The sequence below is a fragment of the Cydia amplana genome, chromosome 25 (assembly GCF_948474715.1).
Source record: "Cydia amplana chromosome 25, ilCydAmpl1.1, whole genome shotgun sequence".
In the NCBI taxonomy this organism is placed as follows: domain Eukaryota; kingdom Metazoa; phylum Arthropoda; class Insecta; order Lepidoptera; family Tortricidae; genus Cydia; species Cydia amplana.
In genome coordinates, this window is record NC_086093.1 from 7,388,742 (window position 1) to 7,408,473 (window position 19,732).

The following is a 19,732-nucleotide window of genomic DNA, read 5'->3' on the forward strand; positions in this document are numbered from 1 at the left end:
TAATGGATGACCCCTAGGTAGGAAAACTATAAACTACAGTAGTGTTTTTAATGACATAACAATATTATATCTTATCATTAGTGACAAAGTTAATCATACTGTTAAAAATGGCATATCTGTTTAATAAATGTAATAATCTAAACCACTTCAGTATAAGATAAAGATGCTTACAAATAAAATCACTTGAATTATTATCTTTGTGACATTACAACGTATTTACTATTTATACTGTAATTATAGATATTTAAAACTTTAGTACTTTAACCTGACTTTACTTAACGATCACTTGAAACTATAGTTTGTCAAAGGACTGTCTCATTTCAAACATAGACAGAGAGAATCATACTATCTTTTTCTTACACTAGTACTAACGCCCAAAAGAAAAGGATGAGTACCTATATATTTTTTTGTTGTTAGGTATTTACTGACAAATTTGGTTTGACCAACTATACATAGAATGTAGCCTATAATTACGCATCTAAATTTGCATCTGAGAATCACTACATATTTTAGTATTAAAACTCATTATATTCTTTGGATTTAAGAGCACAGAATCAAGAGTAAGGTTAATGTATAAGTAATTTGTTAACCCGTGTGAAGCCGGGGCGGGTCGCTAGTAAGATTATAAAGACGACGTACATACGAACAGATAAACAATATTATGGTAAATATAAACTTAACTGATAACGAAGAAACGTGATAAACTCGACTGGCTGTTCACTTCTCGTTCCTGTGCCCGGCGAGTCAGACGTACTGAAAAAAAATGGTGAAGGTTCCGGTCGTTACGTTTAACAATGGGAAAACTATTCCCGCCATCGGTCTTGGGACGTGGAAGGTTAGTTAAAATGTCACTGGAAACTTTTGGAATAGGCTAGTTTTTTCATTAAATACTACATTTTTAGGGTTCCTTACCCAAAGGGTAAAAACGGGAAAATAGGGTCCCGCTATTACTAAGACTCCGCTGTCCGGAGTCCGTCCGTCCGTCCGTCCGTCCGTCCGTCCGTCTGTCACCAGGCTGTATCTCACGAACCGTGATAGCTAGACAGTTGAAATTTTCACAGATGATGTAGCTGGTCAACCAAACCTTGTCAGTAAAAAAAGGCGCGAAATTCAAATTTTCTATGGGACGATATCCCTTCGCGCCTACATTTTTCAAATTTGCCGCCTTTTTCTACTGTCAAGATCTGGTTGACCAAGTATATTTCTGTTGCCGCTATAACAACAAATACTAAAAACAGAATAAAATAAAGATTTAAGTGGGGCTCCCATACAACAAACGTGATTTTTGACCGAAGTTAAGCAACGTCGGGCGGGGTCAGTACTTGGATGGGTGACCGTTTTTTGCTTGTTTTGCTCTATTTTTTGTTGATGGTGCGGAACTCTCCGTGCGCGAGTCCGACTCGCACTTGGCCGGTTTTTATTCAAATTTGCCGCCTTTTTCTACTGTCAAGATCTGGTTGACCAAGTATAGTTTGTAGGCCCTATAATTCGTACCGCGTTTTACCAAATTGACCGTCCCTTAAGTTTTTTTTTTAAATTAAACCGTAGAGAAAAAAAAATATATTTCTCTATGATTAAACTCTGGTTTATGTAGCTATTCGACACTAGATGGCGTTGATTCAGTTTATAATTTATGATCAATTGTATTACTAATTACATAGCTAATTCATTTAAGCTTATCCTTATTTCATCTCAACCGTATTATGTTTAGTCACTTGTTTTTTATATACATTTAGGAGACATTTTTATTACTTAAACTATTATAAAAATTTAAACTATTAGTCAATCCACCACGTCACCGGCATCCGGCATTTTGTCGTTCTACTACTTCTACTTGTTCTGTCAACAAAAGTGTGAAAAGTGTCAAAACTAACTCCAAGTTTTCTGTGAATTTCTTCTTTTCGCGTCATAAGTTGCTATATTCGCTCGTAGAATTTGAGTTCCTCGGTCTTTTGCTATACTTCAAGACGTTTCTAACTCTATTTACGAAAATGGCTTCAAAAGTGCCTAAAGTAGCCTTCAACAACGGATTCGAATGCCCTATACTTGGCATCGGTACATGGAAGGTATTGTATGTTTTAAAATGTATTATACTGTAATGGTGGCTCGTATGTGATAGGATATTAAGCAAATCTGTTTATTCAATCTTTGTTGGTTCCAATTACAACCGGTTTAATAGTATAACCTCAAAAGTTGTTCTTTATTTAAACATCATCACATTATTGAGGCTGTTGTGAAACAAATTGTAAAAATTGTATCTTTGTGTTATTGTATGAAAGACTTAGTTTGTTCCTCAATATAGGTATTTTTATTTGTACAAACTCATTGCAACAAAAATATTTGGAAATGCCTGTGTAAATAGACATGATCAGATATTTTTGAGCAACTTTGTCACCCCAATATGTCTAGTAGCATCCAATTCCAGTATTAAAGTCTGGTTGCCACAATCATATCTATAAATCTGAACAACTAGTAGAGGCAATTAACATAGTTTGCTTATCTTCATTCTTCAATACCCGATAAACCATAACAGATAAATTGGTGTAAGCTGCATTTAAACAGTCATAGTGCCATTTTCACAACTGGTCTGGCCATGTTGGCCTGGCTTATCATCAAGGCTCGGAAAAACGCCCGTCATTTTGAAAACATTACCCAGTTCCGTACAACACAGACTTCTTTATATCAATGAGAATGATTACATATGCCTCAATGACATCCGTAGACCGTAAACGAACACTTTCGACTCGTAAATGGATCCTAAATTCATCATCATCATCATCATCATCATATCAGCCCTTTATCACCCACTGCTGAGTATGAGGCCTCTCTTCGAGTACGCCACTTATCCCGGTCCTGAGCCAATCTCATCCAGAAGTGACCCGCAATCTTCCGAATATCGTCTACCCAACGACCCAATGGACGCCAGACGGATGCGGGTCCTAAATTATGATTTGTTTTCAAAATGATGGGCGTTTTTCCGAGCCTTGCCTATCATCAATTTAAATAACTATTTTAAGAGTCCAATTTTAGAAATTTTGTTTTGATGTTCAATAAAAGTTTTTCACAAAATACTACAATAATTGCTTATGATGTTAGATTTTATTCTGATCGAATTTCTACATTGTAGAAGTAATTCAAGTATACATACCTATTAGGCCCATTAAAAACACTTCAGTTTACACGCATTTCTTATCAGTGACTTACATAATATGTGGGTTATCAACGTGACTTATCAGCCATGGGAGTACCTATGGTGTCTTGACCTCTTGGCAGTGACCATAATCATGTTATTTGTGGAAAATATGGAATAAATAAGAATAATATGAATAAGTCTTATGATAAGATGATGTAACAATTTATTCTATTGAATATAGATGACAATGAACAGCTTAAAGTTGGTCCAAGCATAGAGAAATAAGTAAGCATAGAATGCTCACTCTATGTAGATGTAGATGTAGTCATAGAGAAAAAAATACATAGAGTGCTCACTCCATACATCAGTTTTAGTACCAAAAAGACTATTAGCATCTAGCATCGAGTAGCGGAACTATCAGTACTAGCGGAACTATCAGTACTGCTACTTGACAATAGATGTAGCACCGACCGGAAAGTCGTATGCTGTTGAGATAAGACTTTCCGGTCGGTGCTACATCTATTGTCAAATAGCAGTACTGATAGTTCCGCTACTCGATGCTAGATGTAGATACTGAAGTCTGAAATTAATAGTCTGAACTGATGTATGGAGTGAGCACTCTTGTCTTACTTATTTCTCTATGATGTAGTGTAGGGACGCCTGGCCGGAAACAAGCGGGCTGTCGATCACGTGTCGCGTTCATTCAGCGCAGTTCCCTGGAGTCGGAGCTGCAGGTTACTGTCCCGGCGGCATTCCCATACCATTCTCCTCGAATCTTCTTGTTTTCCTGCAGAACAGAAGGACATCTTTAAGTTCGACGTCCTTTAGTTCGTTTTCTTTCAGTGTATCTTTCCCGAATGTACTATATCGCGGTGCCGTATACATAATACATTCCGCTAGTAAGTGTAAGCTAGTCTCCTCCTTACCACAGTGTGGACAGGAGGCGTCTCTGCTAATTTCCATTATCTTAAGGTGTCTGTCTGTGCTCACTCCATACATCCATGGGACCAAAACAGCACGCACCCGAGCTGCATACATTGCCATTGTTAGTAGCTCGGTACTACTTACAGGGCTAGTGTGTCCTATAGTAAGTCAAGTGTAAGTCTTGGGCAGCTATGTAAAAGTCTGTGACAACCCTACTGTGTTCTGTGTGTGACATCAGTGTTTGAAAGGATAATCAATGATAGTTATCTTGATAATTATCGTGATTTTTATGCCTGATAATTATCGATTTGATAATAACCTAAAATTTATAAAATGAGGTAACAAGTTTAAAAACAAATTACTCAAAAAAAAAACTTTATCTTTTACTATCAAAGAATTCAAAGAAAATAAATATAGCACCATCTATACCTCGGATAATTATCCGATAATTATCAAAGACTAATTATCTGGATAATTTCGAACACTGGTCGGCATTTAAGCAAACAGGCGTCGGTCCACTGTTACTTTTTACACTGTGCCTCGTTAAATACGTCTACGAGCACAGAATAAGTAATAGTATTATCATACAGAACGGCCACGCACCGCCCCGCCCCGACTCGCATTACCTCGCCCCGGACCCGCCCTGACGGACTTCTGGCGTGCTCTCAGTAAAGCGACTTTCCCACACCCCACACATACACAATGACGCGTGTACAGACGTGCCGCGCACACATATAAACGCAAATGATTTTTGATGTATGGCGTGTCCGCACTGTGTCTACACTCTTTAATAAATCTTTACATTGTTGATTATAATAATTTCAGTCCAAGCCCGGCGAGGTGACGCAAGCCGTGAAGGACGCCATAGACATCGGCTACCGGCACATAGACTGCGCGTTTGTCTACGGAAACGAGCCGGAGGTCGGCGCTGCGCTCAGCGCCAAACTCAAGGACGGAACTGTCACGAGGTAAGCTTAGTTCTTAATAGACACTAGATATACCGGCACATAGACTGCGCGTTTGTCTACGGAAACGAGCCGGAGGTCGGCGCTGCGCTCAGCGCCAAACTCAAGGACGGAACTGTCACGAGGTAAGCTTAGTTCTTAATAGACACTAGATATACCGGCACATAGACTGCGCGTTTGTCTACGGAAACGAGCCGGAGGTCGGCGCTGCGCTCAGCGCCGAACTCAAGGACGGTTGAGGTTAGCCTTATAGATTTAGATATTTATTCTCATAATACGAAATTACATTATAAATTATGCTAAACTAACCTACATGAATTTATATCATAAAGTAATAAAAATTCAAGTCTGTGATAACGCAAAGAAAACCGGCCAAGTGCGAGTCGGACTCTCGCACGAAGGGTTCCGTATCATTACGTAAAAAACGGCAAAAATATTACGATTGTTGTATGGGAGTCCCATTTAAATATTTATGATATGCTTTGTTTAGTATTTGTTGTTATAACGGCAACAGAAATACGTCATCTGTGAAAATTTCAACTGCCTAGCTATCACGGTTCATGAGATACGGCCTGGTGACAGATGGACGGACAGCGGAGTCTTAGTAATAGGGTCCCGTTTGGGTACGGAACCTTAAAAAGAAACTGATTTGACTATAGTTCGTTTTTTTTAGCATTAGAAAAAAAATAAACAATCTTGACGTGTCTTTTTATTGAAAAACACTTTTGAAAAATAAGTCACGGCAAATATGTAACTAATGTAACAATTATGAATTATACGATTATTTACATTATTTTGCTTTCATATGTAATAGTTACTGATTTTTAATTAAAAAGCGTTTTTCAATTAAAAGACACGTCAAGATCGCTTTTTTTTTCTCTAATGCTAAAAAAAGTTTGTAAATTCCGCCGTTCAGTGTTGCACCAATCGTCCGCTAGATGGCGCTGTTCCCGGCACCAACTAGTTAACGGTATTCGTCTTTAAAATGGTTACTTGATTTTATAAACGTAAATAAATTATTGTTTGTTCGAAACAAGGTATAAATCAATTTATTTTTGCAATCGATGTTTTTATCATATACGTCGATATGGTTATTTTCGATACAAGTGCGAAATAAAGAGGAAATTCGAAACGAGTGGCGATAAATTAAAACACGACCAAAGCATAGAGAAAAAAATACATAGAGTGCTCACTCCATACATCAGTTGACTATTAATTTCAGTGCCTACATCTAGCGTCGAGTAGCGGAACTATCAGTACTGCTACTTGACAATAGATGTAGCACCGACCGGAAAGTCTTATCTCAACAGCATAAGACTTTCCGGTCGGTGGCGACATCTATTGTCACGTAGCAGTACTGATAGTTCCGCTACTCGATGCTAGATGCTAATAGTCTTTTTGGTATTAAAACTGATGTATGGAGTGAGCACTCTATGTATTTTTTTCTCTATGACCAAAGGGAGTGTTTTAAATCGATACGAGTTGCGAATTACCTATTCGCACGTGTATCGAACAACGTTTTACAGTACATATGCCACTTTAAAGTTTCGACATACGCACGGAAAGTGCTATTTTACGCACTAGTGCGGAAAAGTAGCCCCATATGTACTGTAAATTATGTTTAGATACAGTACATATAGTTTGTCAAAGGACTGTCTCATTTCAAACATAGACAGAGAGAATAATACTGTCTTTGTCTTACACTAGTACCCAAAAGAAAAGGATGGGTATAGTTTTTTTTGTTCTTATTTACTGTCAAATTGGTTTGACAAACTATAATTATGGTGCTACCACAGAATAAGTAATAGTACTATCGTACAGAAAGGACACTTCCTAGAGTCTGTGCGGAAAGAGAAGAGTCGTAGAATGTATTGGATCCCATACATTTCACGGAAAGCGCACAGACTCTACAAAACCAAAGTTTGACTGCGATTTATTGACGAATCATGCTATCCCTTTCTTATGTATGTGCTATCCCTTTCGGCTATTTAGGGTGGTCAAAATTCAAGTTCTTATCTTATCTGTGGTCGTGCACACCTCAAGTGGTGCCAACCCTAATAATTGCTCGGAGCAATGCTGAGCCGAACGGAGCCGAGTTTTCCCGAAAGGAGGAGTGTCTCCCCACTGGTGCTACCAAAGATATATTATATAGATATATAAACTAGCATGGCATAATCTATATATTTAAACATGAAAGACCTGATTGACTTAAATCAACGCACAGCCCAAACCGCTGGGACTAGAAAGTTCAAATTTGCCAAGTAGGTTCCTTATAAGGTCTAGGGGTCCACTAAGAAAGGATTTTTCAAAATTCATCCCCTAAAGGGGTGAAATAGGGGTTCAATTAAAAATCTCCTGCGCGTGCGAAGCTGCGGGCAAAAGCTAGTCTATAATAACGGCATTTAAATTAATGTTAGTTTCAGTGTTGCACCAATCGTCCGCTAGATGGCGCTGTTCCCGGCGCAAACTAGCTAACGGAATTTGTCTTCAAAATGGTTACTTTTTTTTATATAAATTCAATTCCAGTTAAGTTTGTTTAAGGCAATTCTTATAGTAGTTTATGCAACAGTGATATAATAAGGGTTCTTAAAATTCAAGGGTCGAAGTTACAAAACGAGACGTAGTCGAGTTTTGTAAAAAAAGACCCGAGAATTTTAAGAACCAATTATGAGCTGTTGCATACATTACTTTTTCTATGACAGCTGCAGCAAAAAAAAAGAGTTATTATTAAAAAAAAAGTTATTATTTAAAAAAAATTGAGTTATTATTAAAAAAAAAAAGAGTTACTATTGTAAATGAAAACATACCTCTTTCAATCAAGATGATCGGAACTTGTATCTTTAAAAAAAATAAAGCAGTTGTATTATACTCATAAGATGACTGCTAGCAGTCATCTTATGAGCCTATAGACAAATCATTCAAATGACATTGCTTTAGATATCACTGTCAGTCATTTAATTGACACATTTAAGTGCTGGAGTAGAAAAATTATTTTTGCAATCGATGTTTAGTATTTAAATACATCGTTTATTTTTATTTCTACTCCCGTACTTTTATTTGTAATTTAAAGGGTCGTGCACACACCTTTAAAAGTTAAAACCCTACCTTATAGTTGTCAAGACAAGTCTTTAGTCTATTCCCCAAAAAAGAATTTGTGCATACACGCAGTATCTATTTGGCGATTTTACGATACTTCGTATAATGTACACTTAAAAAATATTGAATGGAATACAGTGTTGCCAACCTTATTTTAAATGTCATCTCTGACAAATAAGTGAATACAAGTGACTTGTTTTTTTTTTTCATTCATTCATTCTTTTCACGCCCGTGCCCTCCATTTTTGCTACTTCTTGAATTAAAAATATTTGTTAAATTTACAATTTTATTTCAAAGTAAGTGCTTGGTCGTAGAAAAAGTATTGTATGCAACGTTGTTTAACTGAGTCAAAAATACTCGTGGCGTCTTTATTAACAATATTCGGCTTCGCCGCAAATTGTTACTCACGCCACTCGCCTTTTTTGACCCCTCTTAAACAACGGTTGCATAAAATACTATTTTCTACTCCCGTACTTTTATTTGTCATTTAAAGGGTCGTGCACACACCTTTAGAATTCGCCTCAAATTGTTACTCACGCCACTCGCCTTTTTTGACTCAGTTAAACAACGTTGCATACAATACTTCTTCTACGACCAAACACTTACTTTGAAATAAAATTGTAAATTTAACAAATATTTTTAATTCAAGAAGTAACAAAAATGGAGGGTACGGGCTGGAAAAGAATAATGAATGAAATTTAAAAAGAAACATGTCTATGGTTCACTTATTTGTCAGAGATGACATTTAAAATAAGGTTGGCAACACACATTTTTTAAGTGGTCATTACACGAAGTATCGTAAAATCGCCAAAAAGATGCACACATTCTTTTTTGGGGAATAGACTAAAGCATAGAGAAATATAGTAAGACAAGAGTACTCACTCCATACATCAGTTAGACTATTAATTTCAGTGTCTACATCTAGCATCGAGTAGCGGAACTATCAGTACTGCTACTTGACAATAGATGTAGCACCGACCGGAAAGTCTTATCTCAACAGCATTAGACTTTCCGGTCTACTCGATGATAGATGTAGACACTGAAATTAATAGTGTAACTGCTGTATGAAGTGAGCACTCTTGTCTTACTATATTTCTCTATGACCAAGTATATGTTCGCAAATTACTCCGTTCAGTGTTGTACCAATCGTCCGCTAGATGGCGCTGTCCCCGGCGCAAACTAGCTAACGGTAGTAGTTTTTAAAATGGTTACTTGAATTCATAATTAAACATCGGTTTATCTATTCTATATTTGAGACCAATGTAAAAACGAATTTTTGCCATCGATGGTTTTAATTAAATACATCGTTTTTATCACTATCACTAGTATATAACAAAGTCGCTTTCCTGTCTGTATGTATGCTTAGATCTTTAAAACTACGCAACGGATTATGATGCTATTTGTTTTAATAGATAGTGATTCAAGAGGAAGGTTTATGTATAATTTGTTGACTATAGATTTGGGTTTTGGGATTAAACTGAGCAACTTTTACTATGGCACCAACCCCGAAATCGCAAAAAAAAATTTGGCCGTTTCATACGTTTTGGCTGGTCCATTTTCTATGGAAGGGTTTTAATTTATCGCCAGTCGCTACTCGTTTCGAATTTCCTATTTTTCGCACGTGTATCGTAATGTACTGTTATGTAGGCGGGTAGCTAGTTTCTTTTTTAAATATAGTGGTTTGCGATTATTTTTATTGTGTAACTTATCTTTTTACTCTTTTTAGTTAGGTGTAAGAAATATTCGGTAACCAGCCGAATAGTAGGCAACATTCGGCCGAATACCGAATATTCGTCAAAGTGGCCGAATACCGAACAGTTGCCGAATATTCGTGGCATCTCTACTAAAAAGTTTCATCAAGTTTTTTTTAATGCCTAACCCTTTGTTTTCAGAGAGGACCTCTTCATCACCTCCAAGCTGTGGAACACGTTCCACCGTCCGGACCTGGTGCGTGGCGCGCTCCTCAAGTCCCTGCAGAACCTCGGCCTTCAGTACCTGGACCTGTACCTGATACACTGGCCCCAGGGCTACAAGGTACGTCATATACAGATGTAGGGGTCTCTATTGTTTCAGAGAGGACCTGTCCGTCACCTCGAAGCTGTGGAACACGTTCCACCGACCTGAGCTGGTGCGTGGCGCGCTCCTCAAGTCCCTGCAGAACCTCGGCCTTCAGTACCTGGACCTGTACCTGATACACTGGCCCCAGGGCTACAAGGTACGTCATATACAGATGTAGGGGTCTCTATTGTTTCAGAGAGGACCTGTCCATCACCTCGAAGCTGTGGAACACGTTCCACCGACCTGAGCTGGTGCGTGGCGCGCTCCTCAAGTCCCTGCAGAACCTCGGCCTTCAGTACCTGGACCTGTACCTGATACACTGGCCCCAGGGCTACAAGGTACGTCATATACAGATGTAGGGGTCTCTATTGTTTCAGAGAGGACCTGTCCGTCACCTCGAAGCTGTGGAACACGTTCCACCGACCTGAGCTGGTGCGTGGCGCGCTCCTCAAGTCCCTGCAGAACCTCGGCCTTCAGTACCTGGACCTGTACCTGATACACTGGCCCCAGGGCTACAAGGTACGTCATATACAGATGTAGGGGTCTCTATTGTTTCAGAGAGGACCTGTCCATCACCTCGAAGCTGTGGAACACGTTCCACCGACCAGATCTGGTGCGCGGTGCGCTCCTCAAGTCCCTGCAGAACCTCGGCCTTCAGTACCTGGACCTGTACCTGATACACTGGCCCCAGGGCTACAAGGTACGTTATATACAGATACATACATACATACAATCACGCCTATTTCCCGGAGGGGTAGGCAGAGACCACAGATTTCCACTTTCTAAGATCCTGACATACCTCTTTCGCTTCCTTCACTTTCATAACATTCCTCATACACGCTCGCCGGTTTAGGGTGCTCTTGGCCAGGCCTTTCTTCAGGATTTCCGCGATCTGATCAGAGAAAGTCCGCCGAGGTCTGCCCCTTCCCACTCCCTCTTCTACTTCTCCCTTATACACTCTCTTTGACAGCCTTCTTTCACTCATTCTTTCCATGTGTCCAAACCATCTCAACATACCTTTCTCATTTTTTGTCACTACATCTTCGTTCAGTCCACACTTTTCCCTTATCACACTGTTCCTAATTCTATCTTGTAATCTCACACCACAGCACACACTTCTCAACGCTCTCATTTCCACTGCATTCACTTGGCTCTGATGCCTCTTCTGCCATATCCAACTTTGGCTACCATATATAAGTGTAGGCACCAACACCCCTCTATGCACAGCCAACCTTGCTTTCCAGCGATTCACGCGATTTCCAGCATTCACTATCCTTTCAATAGTTTCAATGTCTACAAACATATGTCTATGTGATGTATACAGGATGGATTTTCTTTTTGGGTCAGTGAGGGCAGCTACCAGATCCCGTGCTGCTACGAGAAAACGGTCTAAGAAGACCTTCCCTCGATTTCAAATTAATGAAGATTGGCTTTTACAGATTTTGGAAAAAACATACAGGGTGCGAGAAAAAGGTCATTTTTGACAAACTTTTTTTTTGATGCCAATCGATCCCATTCCTATTAAGGATCAAAAGCTTGTATGGAACCAAAAAAAAATTTCCGGCTAGAAAAGCCACAAATCGAGGAAAACTTTTCCCATACAATTTGTATGAAAATGAAAACTTTTATTTTTCACATGCTGTTTTTGTATGCCAATCGATTCCATTCCTATCCAGTATCAATAGTTTCCTAGGGGTCAACTTACGGTAATGTACTAAAAAGCCACAAATTAATAAAAACTTTTTCCATACATTTACTATGGGGAAAATGTGAAATGTTATTCTCAGTTTTCTATCTCGCCCATCAGTCCTACAGCAATGTCTTCATACAGTATTATGGTCCTTAAATTAACACACACAGTGTTTGTAACAGGACTGATTGGCCAGATAGAAAAATGTGAATTAAATTTCACGTTTTCTCCATAGTAAATGTATGAAAAAAGTATTTATTAATTTGTGGCTTTTTAGTACATTACCGTAAGTTGACCCGTAAGAAACTATTGATACTGGATAGGAATGGAATCGATTGGCATACAAAAACAGCATGTGAAAAATAAAAGGTTTCATTTTCATACAAATTGTATGGGAAAAGTTTTCCTCGATTTGTGGCTTTTCTAGCCGGAAATTTTTTTAGGTTCCATACAAGCTTTTGATCCTTAATAGGAATGGGATCGATTGGCATAAAAAAAAAAGTTTGTCAAAAATGACCTTTTTCTCGCACCCTGTATGTTTTTTCCAAAATCTGTAAAAGCCAATCTTCATTAATTTGAAATCGAGGGAAGGTCTTCTTAGACCGTTTTCTCGTAGCAGCACGGGATCTGGTAGCTGCCCTCACTGACCCAAAAAGAAAATCCACCCTGTATACAGATGTAGTGCATAATATAATAGGGTATATTACGTGAAACTCTAGAGGGCGCCACTACCACAATCTGAGGGTCTACCGCAAACGAAAGACTCGAAATTTTGTTATCTAACCTCTCTAATACTCTTGCATATTCGAGCGATAAAGAGGCAGATAGCTGAGTTTCGATTTCGCGTTTCCCGGTAGCATCCTTGTAAATAAACCGCCTTGATGTATCAATGTCATATTCGATTGTCTGTGAAAACTTGACAAAAAACAGTTTAAGGCACTATGTTTAAGTTACTCTATGGTTTACGATGGGTGCTAGTGCTGCGCTCTGGCGGCAGAACATTGCAGTAATATTCCCTATTGTTTCTGAAATAACTAGATTTTATTTTTAATTACAGGCTTATTCCAAGTAGGGCAAAAAACATCTGATCTTAGTTCCTATCATAGAGAAAAACATAAGTAAAGAAAGAGTCGTAATACATCAGTTTTCTTATAAAAACGCGAGTTATTTCATAGTCGACATCTAACGTCAAGTAGTGGAACTATCAGTACTGCTATTTAACACCAGATATCACAAGTGTCGCTACTGACGAAAAATGTAGGTACTACTAAAACAATTTACAACTAATATTATAAGCAGAAGGAGTTGAAAATAGACTTCCGGTGCATCCGGATATAATATTAGCTGAAAATTGTTGAGCATTAAAGTTTTACTTTGCCACGGCATCTATTGTCAACTAGCAGAACTGATAATTTCCGCTACTTGACGCTAGATGTTGACTACGAAATAACTCTCGTTTTCGTAAGGAAACTGATGTGTGGAGTTACCACTCTTTCTTTACTTATATTTCTCTATGGTTCCCATGCCTAATTTTTTTAACACAATTTATTTTACAGGTGTATGTGAAGTCCCCAATCCGCATTGGGCTAGCGTGGGGACTAGCCCAAACCCTCTCGCGCATGGGAGGAGGCTTGTGCCATAGAGAAAAAAATACACAGAGTGCTCACTCCATACATCAGTTTTAGTACCAAAAAGACTATTAGCATCTAGCATCGAGTAGCGGAACTAGCGGTACTGCTACTCGACAATAGATGTAGCACCGGCCGGAAAGTCTTATGCTGTTGAGATAAGACTTTCCGGTCGGTGCTACATCTATTGTCAAATAGCAGTACTGATAGTTCCGCTACTCGATGCTAGATGTAGACACTGAAATTAATAGTCTGAACTGATGTATGGAGTGAGCACTCTTGTCTTATTTCTCTATGCTTGTGCCCAGCAGTGGGACGTATATAGGCTGAATTATTATAATATTATTATTATGTTACAGGAAGACGGGGAACTGTTCCCGACGGACGCGGCCGGTAAGATCCTTTTCTCCGAAGTGGACTACGTGGACACTTGGAAGGCTCTGGAGCCCCTGGTCGCCGAAGGCCTGGTGCGCTCACTCGGGCTGTCCAACTTCAACTCCAAGCAGATCACTCGAGTGCTGGAGGTCGCTAAAGTCAAGCCGGTCGTCAACCAGGTACAGACAATTATATTATATAACCATAGATAGGTTATACTCATACTTGAGGAGCACAAAAAAAACTTCCATATTTATTTCTGTGCCTACGAAGAAATCTGTTATTTTTGATTAATTTTCTCATTCCATCCATCTTTGTCACATTCGTTGTTAAACATAAGGTCGTTTCTTGCTCTTTCGGTGTGCAGGAGCTCGTTAGCACGTGCACATTTCTCGTTTGTCCAGCCGCGTCTAAAGGCAACTTGTGACAAATTGTCACAAGTTAAGCGCTTCAATTTTGGAACGCCTATAACCTATCTTGAGTTATAAATCATTGGGTACAGACAACATAATCCATACCACAGGGCGGACACGCCATACATCAAAAATTATTTGCGTTTACATGTGTGCGCGGCACGTCTGTACACGCGTAATGACGTGCCATATGCGTTGCATATGCATATGAATGAGCATGCCAGAAGTCCGTCAGATACACAATGGTGTATCTGACGGACTTCTGGCATGCTCTCAGTAGAGCGACTTACGCACACATTCATGTCGCGGGCGAGGTGATCCGAGTCGGGGCGGGGCGGTGCGTGGCCGTTCTGTATGATAATACTATTACTTATTCTGTGTCCATACTCTCTGTGTCTGTCTGTTACCTCTTCACGCTTAAACCGCTGTAGTTGAAATTTGGTGTGGAGATAGTTTGAGACCCGGGGAAGGACATAGGGTAGTTTTTATATAAAAATCACCCTTTAAGGGGGTGAAAAGGTGGTGGAAGTTTGTATGGGGAATCGTTAAAAAGCAGATTGGGTAAAAATAAGCTACCCAAATTACTAACTCTACGCAGACGAAGTCGCGGGCAAAAGCTAGTAGGGGCTAGTAGGGGGGGGGGGGGGGGGGATTTTGATCTGGGAGACCGAGCTTTACTTGGAAAACATCAAAACTCAAAATGCACGTTTTCCCAGAGATAAATAAGACCTAGCTAGATCGATTTTTCGTCCCCGAAAACCGATATAGTAAATTTCATCGAAATCGTTAGAGCCGTTTCCGAGATCCCCGAAACTCGTTTAAACGTATAAATATAAGATAGATGTGTACTACTAGTCAAATCAGTTTCTTTTTCGAACTGTCAAAAATAATTTGCGTTATTTTAATTATATATTAATAATGTATTTAATAATTGTTTTAATTGTGCACATTAAACAATATTACTATTACTATTTTGCTGCTATGGAATTTATATGAAACACTAGCATGTGACGTCACGATCAAATAACCTACTCTTTATAGTTTTATACGGGTTTTAAAATAGAAATTGTGTCTAAAAATAACTGCCGTCTACGTTTCTCTATTAATCTTCTGGTGCTTTATTTCATGCATGGTGTAAAATAATTTATTTTAAATACGATCAAATACCCTATTGATTCAATTATAATATGCGTGTGCGAAAAAGTTTTACATTCTAGCATAGAGAAAAAATACATAGAGTGCTCACTCCATACATCAGTTTTAGTAACAAAAAGACTAAAATTAGCATCTAGCATCGAGTAGCGGAACTATCAATACTGCTACTTGACAATAGATGTAGCACCGACCGGAAAGTCTTATCTCAACAGCATAAGCCTTTCCGGTCGCTGCTACATCTATTGTCAAATAGCAGTACTGATAGTTCCGCTACTCGATGCTAGATGTAGACACTGAAATTAATAGTCTGAACTGATGTATGGAGTGAGCACTCTTGTCTTACTATATTTCTCTATGATTCTAGCCACTTACATATTATATTGAAAAAATCTCAAATTCTCATTTCCAGGTCGAATGTCATCCGTACCTCAACCAGCAGCGCCTAAAGGACTTCTGCGAGGCCAGGGGAATCAAACTGACGGCCTACTCGCCCCTGGGGTCCCCGGACAGACCGTGGGCCAAGCCCGGAGAGCCTCTGCTCATGGAGGACCCCAAGCTCAAAGCTATCGCTGACAGACTTGGCAAGACCCTTGCTCAAGTGCTCATCAGGTATTAAACACTCGCTAGTCTCGGTGTCCATTTTACGCTGCTCGTTCTTTGATAAAAGCACTAGTTACGCTTGTTATTCAATTTCGGGTCCTGTAGTAAAACGCCATCATTATAGAAACCATCTCTGCGCTTAATATCCAATAGAATAATAGATATTGTCGGTAGATGGCTGTACTAGACACAAACGGACTAAATCGTCAGATGACAAGCAGAACTCACTAATTACCACCACAAGTTAATTGCCATAGTAAACCATATTAGTACTAAAAGAAGGTTGATTTTGTTTAAATATTTTTTTTTGTAATTTGTGTTTTGCTTGTCACCTGACGAAATGTGTACCTTATCTTGTAGGCGATGACTTTTATTTAATGTGATTTCTGACACAATGGTTGAATTTTATTATGAATAAAATATAGCTGGTCAAGCAGATCTTGACATTAGAAAAAGGCGGCAGAAAAATGTAGGCGCGAAGAGATATCGTCCCATAGATTATAGGACATGTGAATTTCGCGCCCTTTTCTACTGTCAAGATCTGGTTGACCAAGTATAAATGAAATGTATTCTATTTGCTGGTACCAAAAATGAATATTTTGCCAAAAAATTCCAGATACCAGATCGACCGCGGCGTCATAGTGATCCCTAAGTCCGTGACCGCGTCCAGGATCGCGTCCAACTTCGACGTGTTTGACTTCAAGCTGTCCAAGGAGGACGTGGACCTGGTCGACTCCTTCAACGTGGACGGACGATTCGTCCCCATGACCGCGTAAGTGTTTCACTTAACCCTGTCAACGCTTTACGTCATAAATAATATTAACACATTCATTGCCACCCCGCCAAACAAGACATCCGCGCCAGGCCACAAAAATATCGTCATATAAAGCTGTAGCAGGCGTGTCTCACTCCGCGATTTCGTCGCTTTGCTACAGGTAGCTAAAAGTACATCCGTTCCACACCAAATTTGGGGAAAGCCATAAGCCGCGCGTGGCGCTGTCGCCACCTAGCGGCCATATCTGTGCTAATCGTGACAGACGCGTTTTGTTACAGAGTGAGTCTTCTGTACTTAGTACTATTATTTATTCTGTGGCTGTACCACGATCCCGACTATCGGGTCGTCCGGCCTGGGAACGAAATCATAAAATACCCGATAGTCGGGTTTTCGGCACTGAATGTGCTAATATTAGGGGACATCTTACACAGATCAACCTAGCCCCAAACTAAGCAAAGCTTGTACTATGGGTGCTAGGCGACGATATACGTACTTATACAGTGTGTGGCCTATAACGCGGGCGAAAAATTAAAACGTAGATTCTACTCCTCAAACTAGACTATGTTTGTTCAGCGACTTTTAAAAATAACTTGTGGTTTGTATTTTAAAACACTTTAAAATTTAATCGAACACGCAATGTATTACGAAATTGATTATGCCTGTACGGTGACAAGACTGACGGGCAATGTCAATTAGACGGAATTTAAAGTACATTGAAAATATTATTTAGTTTGTTTGAAAAAGGGACAATTTTAAGACTACATAATTTCAAAAAGTTGTTGAACAAAAGTTTTATTGTTTGAGGAGTAGAATCTACGTTTTAATTTTTCGCCCGCGTTATAGGCCACACACTGTATAGATAGGAAACACCCATGACTCAAGAACAAATATCTGTGTTCATCACACAAATAAATGCCCTTACCGGGATTCGAACCCGGCTTCGCTACCCACTAGGCCAGACCGGTCGTCAAACTACGGTCATAGAGAAAAAAATACATAGAGTGCTCACTCCATACATCAGTTTTAGTACTCCAAAAATACTATTAGCATCTAGCATCGAGTAGCGGAACTATCAGTACTGCTACTTGACAATAGATGTAGCAGTACTGATAGTTCCGCTACTCGATGCTAGAAGTAGACATTGAAATTAATAGTCTGAACTGATGTATGGAGTGAGCACTTTTGTCTTACTATATTTCTCTATGCTACGGTCGAAAGAACTCTCGTTTTGGTAAGAAAACTGATGTATGGAGTTACCACTCTTTCTTTACATATATTTCTCTATGGCTTCATACAAAAATCCATCTGAGTTGAACAGATCTCGCCATAACTTGTTTTTTTTTTGTTACAGATCTCTTGGGCACAAGTATCATCCTTTTGAAAACGACGACTTCTAAACTATCTATAAAGGTCCCGTTATGTTTATAACTTTATATGTATATTATGTTGGTGCGTGCACATTTTATCTATAATAAATTGTTGTAAATAATTGTGTTTCATTGTTAAAATTACCATACAAAATGACCTGTTTCCATTGACTGTATAATATACTCATTTGCTTTTATGGGTGTATGTGAGTTAATATTGAATCGAACTCGTCAAATTGGCTACTTTCCTACTAGTCAAATCAGCTTCTTTTTTAGAACTGTCAAAACGATTTTCTAATATGGAATTTATTTCTAATATTTTATATTTGTAAATATGTACGTGTATATAGGTGGGTGATTCTTAAATGTGTCCAAAAAATTTTTATTTTCATAAACGTTTTTATTTTTCACATATTATTACATATATCAAAAGTACATACAAAAAAAAATATGGATTTATATGAAAACGTGTGTAGTGACGTCACGGTCGACTCACTTTTTACGTTTCAATCCAATTTATTAAAATATAGAAATAGTATTTTAAAAATAACTGCTATCTAAATTTTTCTAATAATTATCTGGTGCTTTATTTCGTGCACGGTGTGAAATAATTTATTTTAAGTAGAGGTGTATATGAGCGTTTTCCAAAAAAAGTGTACATTTCATTCATGTCTTCAAAATATTGACTTTTTGGGCTCATTTTACTCAGAATCATTTGTACATTCACGCCTCATACATAAAAAAATGTGTCCAAAAATTTCCTTTCCTGATCGTCACGTTCTTGTATGATTTTTTTTATTTGTATGAACGTGACGCACTGGAAAAAAAATTTTTCATACAAAATTTTGGGACACATTTTTTCATGTATGAGGCGTGAATGTACAAATGATTTTGAGTAAAATGAGCCCAAGAAGTCAATATTTTGAAGACATGAATGAAATGTACACTTTTTTTGGAAAACGCTCATACGCAATAAATCATACAAGTCCAATAAAACCCAATTTCATTTCTATAGGAATGCTTTATTAACAAAAATGTCTACACGTTAAAAAAAACAGTACAAATATTTCCAAAATTGCTTAAGAACAATTAGAAACTAATAATAAATAAATACATTCTAAATGACTGAATTGTACGCCTCGGCGTAGTGGCCATGTTCTAACCTTTTGGACGCCAATGACCGATATATACGCACCGCAGGTCCAACGCCAAAGACGTATTAATCGGTCATAGACCACAAAGCAACATAGACCTAGGCGCATATGCATAAAGTTCAATTTCAGTTTTGACACTTCGGTGACGTGGCGTCTGAGTGACAGCTTTTGTGTTTGACACGGCGTCGAAAAGGTTAACAGTATCTTCGTAAGGCTTAAAGCCTACCTATAGTACTTCTTCCGATCGATGAAATTTAAATCATATTCCATTGGAACAGAGTCGCTTTTGCATTGCTACATTCAGTTTTCAAACAATGCAAATTCAACTCTATTTCCTAGACTGTAGGTTCAAATTCCAGTGGCAAATTAATTCCAAATTAGACTATCAGTTTGACAATA

The 19,732-nt window shown here is 38.6% G+C and overlaps 1 protein-coding gene across 2 annotated transcripts; it reads left to right on the forward strand.

The window, feature by feature from the left end:
* The first annotated feature begins 699 nt into the window (after positions 1 to 699).
* Positions 700 to 18,301, forward strand: LOC134659606 (aldo-keto reductase family 1 member B1-like). 2 transcript variants are annotated; one of them, XM_063515284.1, is made up of 7 exons: positions 700 to 835; positions 4,883 to 5,025; positions 10,011 to 10,152; positions 13,854 to 14,048; positions 15,847 to 16,046; positions 16,654 to 16,809; positions 18,164 to 18,301. In XM_063515284.1, the coding sequence occupies exons 1-7, from the start codon at positions 764 to 766 to the stop codon at positions 18,207 to 18,209; spliced, it is 954 nt and encodes a 317-aa protein (XP_063371354.1). In that variant the 5' UTR covers positions 700 to 763; the 3' UTR covers positions 18,210 to 18,301. The 2 variants fall into 2 exon arrangements, with proteins under 2 accessions (XP_063371354.1, XP_063371353.1); XM_063515283.1 differs by lacking the exon at positions 700 to 835 and adding an exon at positions 1,903 to 2,066.
* Positions 18,302 to 19,732: the final 1,431 nt, after the last annotated feature.

Bases quoted from the DNA above. Each gene is read 5' to 3' on its own strand.
- LOC134659606 (XM_063515283.1), top strand. From the start codon at position 1,992: ATGGCTTCAAAAGTGCCTAAAGTAGCCTTCAACAACGGATTCGAATGC. The intron at 2,067-4,882 runs GTATTGTATGTT...TAATAATTTCAG, and splicing joins TTGGCATCGGTACATGGAAG to TCCAAGCCCGGCGAGGTGAC. The intron at 16,810-18,163 runs GTAAGTGTTTCA...TTTTTGTTACAG, and splicing joins CGATTCGTCCCCATGACCGC to ATCTCTTGGGCACAAGTATC.